The following is a 5,004-nucleotide window of genomic DNA, read 5'->3' as shown; positions in this document are numbered from 1 at the left end:
CAATAAAATGTCAGTATTCAAGGTGAGGATGCTGATGGAGAATTGAGGGGACAATAGATTCTAAACAGAGGGGACTCCCCACCCCCAACAGAAACCTGCCCTTGCCGTCAGCCCTGGGAAGCCTGGACAGTCTGGCCTGATATAGTAGAACATCATTTCTGCCTTGGGAACCTGAAAATGGTTGGCTTGGTCTGAAGCCTGCATCCTTAAGTGAGCAGAGGGACGAGCCCAACTCCTGTCAGATGTGAAGGTAAGTAAGGACCCTGAAGGAGGACCTAGGGACCCCAGACCACAGAAGGGTATATTCTGGGAGGCCATAGAGCTGGATGACCACAGGCAGCACTGTCTGACATCCAGGTCTTAGAGAGACTTGGGGACCTGGTGTAAGGGGCGGGGCCTCAGGTGGCAGAGGGGAGGGTCAGGTGCTGAGTCAAGGTGAAGACCCTGAGTGAGGACTGAGGGGAACTGGGACCCCAAAACAGAAAGGGCCATGGGAGGTCATGGGGCAGGATGACCACAGGCAGCACTTCCTGACATTGGGGTCTCAGAGAGGCTGGGGACCTGGTATAAGGCACCTCAGATGGGCAGAGGGAAGGGCCCAGGTCCTTCAAGGAGTCAAGGTGGTGCACCCGAGGGAGGAATGAAGGTACCCTAGACTCCAGGTCAGACGGGACCTCAGAGAAGCCCGTCCGGGAAGTCAACCCTGGGAGGCCCCAGGGTGAGATGACCTAGTATAAGGTGGGGGGTCCTCTAGGGGGTAGAGGGAGAATCTGAAGAACTGCTGGGAGTCAAGGTGAGGACCCTGAGTAAGACCTGGACCATAGAACAGAGTCAGCCCTGGGAGGCCATTGGCAGGATGAGCACGAGAAACATTTCCTGACATCCGGGTCTCAGAGAGTCTGGGAACCTTGTATAAGGAGAGGCGGGGCCTTAGGTGGGCAAACGGTGGGGGGCCCAGGTCCTGCAAGGAGTCAAGGTCAGTACCTTGAGGGAGGACCAAGGGGACCCTGGAGCGAAGCCTGCCCTAGAAGTCAATCCTGGGAGGCCCCAAGTACATGAGCACGTGGCCATGTCCTGACTTCCTGACATCCGGGTCTCAGAGAGACTGGGGATCTGATACAAGGAGGGGCAGGGTCTGAGGTGGGCAGAGAGGAGGAGCTCATGTTGACTGAGTCGGGTGAGGGAAGCATGGACCCCAAGTCAGAAGGGATCTCAGAGACGCCCTCCTCAGAAGTCAAACTCCCACCCACTCCACCCCACCCCACCTCGGGAGGGATGAGCACGTGGCCATGTCCTGACTTCCTGACATCCGGGTCTCAGAGAGACTGGGGATCTGATACAAGGAGGGGCAGGGTCTGAGGTGGGCAGAGAGGAGGAGCTCATGTTGACTGAGTCGGGTGAGGGAAGCATGGACCCCAAGTCAGAAGGGATCTCAGAGACGCCCTCCTCAGAAGTCAAACTCCCACCCACTCCACCCCACCCCACCTCGGGAGGGATGAGCACGTGGCCATGTCCTGACTTCCTGACATCCGGGTCTCAAAGAGACTGGGTACCTGGTACAAAAGGCGGAGCCTCCAGGGGGCGGAGGGAGAATCTGGGGTCCTGCTGGGAACAAGGTGAGGACCCTGAGAGAGGACTGAGAGCTGCTGAACCCTAGAACAGAGACTGCGTGGGGCAGCCCTGGAGGGTGAGATGTACACACTAGGCCTGTCCTCTCTTAAGCTCTGGGGGTTTAGACAGACTGGGGATTTTGTATAAGCGGCAGGGCCTCCTGTGTGCAGAGGGGGAGGGGTCCAGGTCCTGCTGGGAGTCAGGGTGACGCCCATGAGGGAGAACTGAGGGGACCTGGGACTACAGGTTAGAGGGGCTTAGAGTATCCCGTCCCTGCGCTCAGCCTTGGGAGGCCCGGGGGTGGGTGGTGGGCATGAGCACGTAGCATCGTGTCCTGGCTTCATGACATCCGGGTCTCAGAGAGACGGGGGCCTGGCATTAGGGGTGGAGCCTCAGGTGGGCAGAAGGGAGGGTTCCATGCTGCCTGAGTCAAGATGAGGACTGGGAGTCAGGGTGACGCCCCTGAGGGAGTGAAAGACTGAGGGGAGCCTGGACTCTAGGTCACAGATCTCAGAGAAGCCTGTCCCGGAAGTCACCCCTGGGAAGCCACCCCAGGGTGGGGGTGATGAGCACGTGGCCACGTGTCCTGACTTCCTGACATCCGGGTCTCAGACTGGGGACCTGGTATAAAAGGCGGGGCCTCCAGGGGGCAGACAGTGAATTCCAGGTCCAGTTAGGAGTTAGGGTGAGGCTCCTGAGGGAGGACCGAGCAGCTCCTGGACCACAGGTCAGAATCAGCCTGGGGATTCCCCGGGGGCGGGATGAGCACACTAGGCCTGTCCTGCCTTAGGCAGCTGCAGGGTCTCAGAAAGACTGGGGACCTGGAATCAGGGGTGGAGTGCCAGAGGGGGAGGGGCCCAGAACCTGCTGGGAATCAAGGTGAGGCTCCCGAGGGAGGACTGAGGGGACCCTGAACCCCAGGTCAGAGTGACCTCAGAGAAACTCGCCCCTGCATTCTACCCTGAGAGGCCAGAGGGCAGGATGACCACAGGCAGAACTTCCTGACATCCAGATCTCAGAGAGACTGGGGACCTGATGTAAGGGGCGGGGCCTCTGGTGGGCAAAGGGGAGGGTCCTGTGCTGCCTGAGTCAAGGTGAGAACCCTGAGGGAGGACGGAGGGCAGCCTAGACCCCAAGTCAGAGGGGATCTGAGACGCTCACCTCGGAAGTCCGCCCTGCCCACCCCCAAGGCAAGATGAGCATGTGCCATAGTCTACACCCAAGCTGCCCCTTCCATTCCTCTTAAAGGAGCTCCAGGAACCAGAAGTGAAGGCCCAGGCGTGCAGCCTGTGTCCTCAAGTCACAGAGTAGGAGGCCCAGGCTGTGCAAAGGCAAAGGTGAGCAGAGGAGGGAGCCCTGAGGGGACCACCCACCCGGCACTGGGTGGGCCTCCCAGAGTCCTGTCCACCCTTCCTACCAGCACTGGGGGCCCCAGGCTGTGCCACAGTCTACACCCGCGGTGGCCCCTCAATTTCTCTTACAGGGTCTCCAGGAACCAGAGGCGAAGGCCCAGGTGTGAGACCCACGTCCTTGTGTCACAGAGCAGGAGGCCCAGGCGTCCAGGTGAGGTGTGTGCCCTGAGTGTGTACCTAAGGGCTCCCCATCCCAGAACAGAGGGGACCCCACAAGGCCAAGTCACCCCACCCTCAGGGAGCCCCAGAACCACAAACTGCTCTGGCTGCAGCGTGAGGAGCCACCTCACCTCCTTGTTCAGGATCACAGGGGACAGACTGCCCAGGAGGAGAGCCCCTGTGAGGCCTAAGAGCTCCCCTAAGGAGAAGACCTGTAGGGAGGTGGCTGCGGTGCTCAGCCCAGGCCCCTTGTCCCCATCTATCACCTGCCCACATTCCTTTCAGCTGTCCGGCCCTCGCATCATGCCTCATGCTCCAAAGCGACGGCGCTACATGCTTGAGGAAGGCCATGAAGCCCAAGGCGAGGCACAGGGCCTCGTGTGTGCACAGGCTCCTGTGGCTGATGAAGACGATACTTCCTCCTCCTCCTCCACCTCCTCCTCCTCTTTTCCCTCCTCTTTCCTCTCCTCCTCCTCTTCCTCTTGCTATCCTCTCATCTCGAGCACCCCAGAGGAGGTTTATGCTCTTCCTGGGACCTCGAGTTCTTCACAGAGCCCTCAAAGTTCCTGTCCCTCCCCCATGGCCGTTGCTTCTGCTCCATTGAGCCAAGCTGATGATGGCTCCTGCAGCCAAAAAGAGGAGGGTCCGAGCACCTCACAGCCTCTGCCAGACACTGAGTCCTTTCCCAAAAATGTGATTGATGACAAGGTGTCTGAGTTGGTGGAGTTTTTGCTCCACAAGTATCGCACAAAGGAGCTGACCACAAAGGCAGAAATGCTGAACATCATCATCAAAGACGTCCAGGGCCACTTCCCTGTGATCTTTAGTGAAGCCTCCGAGTGCATGCAGTTGGTCTTTGGCATTGATGTGAAGGAGGTGGACCCCAGCAACCACTCCTATGTCCTGGTCACCACCCTAGGTCTCACCTATGATGGAATGCTGAGTGATGAGCAGAGCATGCCCAAGACTGGCATTCTGATACTTATCCTGAGCATAATCTTCATGGAGGGAGGCTGTGCTCCTGAGAAAGTGGTGTGGGAAGCACTGAATGTGATGGGAGTGTATGCTGGGAGGGAGCACTTTATCTATGGGGAACCCAGAGAGCTCATTACCAAAGTGTTGGTGCAGGAGGGCTACCTGGAGTACCAGCAGGTGCCCAACAGTGAGCCCGACTGCTATGAGTTCCAGTGGGGTCCCAGGGCCCACGTGGAGACCAGCAAGATGAGTCTTCTGGAGTTTTTGGCCAGTGTCAATGGAAGTGACCCCAGATCCTTCCCATTGTGGTATGAAGAGGCTTTGAGAGATCAGGAAGGGAGAGCCCAAGCTAGAATGACCACTACAGATAATACTACTGCCATGGCCAGTACAAGTTCTAGTGCCATGTCCAGCAGCTGCTTTTGCCCTGAGTGAAATCTAAGGCAAGTTCTTCACTTTATGTTTTACGAGGTCAGTCAATGATCTAAGCAGTACAGGGCCAGGCTGGGGATGAGGGACTCATAGTGAAACATTTTTGTGTTTCTTTTCCATTAGGGTAACTTAGAAACTAATTTTTTTTTTAATTTTTGGCATTCAAAAATGTTGTTACTTAACTAATTTTTTTTTAGCTTCAGAATCTAAGTTTAAGAATGACATTGGTCACACATTTATTGTTGTTTATTTAGTTTAAGAGAAAGAGTTTTGCTATTTTGTAAAATAATTTAGGAAGCCTTCCATTTTATTTGTAGTCTGTAACAAGGTAAGATGGCATTAGAATAGGGATTTACTTGGAAATGTGAAATAACTTAGCAGTGAAGAAAAAAATTAGAGTGATTTCTTTTTTAAT

The 5,004-nt window shown here is 56.1% G+C and overlaps 1 protein-coding gene across 1 annotated transcript; it reads left to right on the top strand.

Moving 5' to 3' along the window:
* Window positions 1-3,485: 3,485 nt before the first annotated feature.
* Window positions 3,486-4,592, top strand: MAGEA10 (MAGE family member A10). The gene has a single exon (XM_047764274.1). The coding sequence runs from the start codon at window positions 3,486-3,488 to the stop codon at window positions 4,590-4,592; it is 1,107 nt and encodes a 368-aa protein (XP_047620230.1).
* The last annotated feature ends 412 nt before the right edge of the window (window positions 4,593-5,004 follow it).

This window comes from Phacochoerus africanus, chromosome X (genome assembly GCF_016906955.1).
Source record: "Phacochoerus africanus isolate WHEZ1 chromosome X, ROS_Pafr_v1, whole genome shotgun sequence".
In the NCBI taxonomy this organism is placed as follows: Eukaryota; Metazoa; Chordata; class Mammalia; order Artiodactyla; family Suidae; genus Phacochoerus; species Phacochoerus africanus.
Note: the sequence above shows the minus strand (reverse complement) of the source record. Positions and strands in the feature narration are given on the sequence as shown.

Excerpts from the sequence above, each read along its gene's own strand:
- MAGEA10 (XM_047764274.1), top strand. The coding sequence starts at position 3,486 with ATGCCTCATGCTCCAAAGCGACGGCGCTACATGCTTGAGGAAGGCCAT.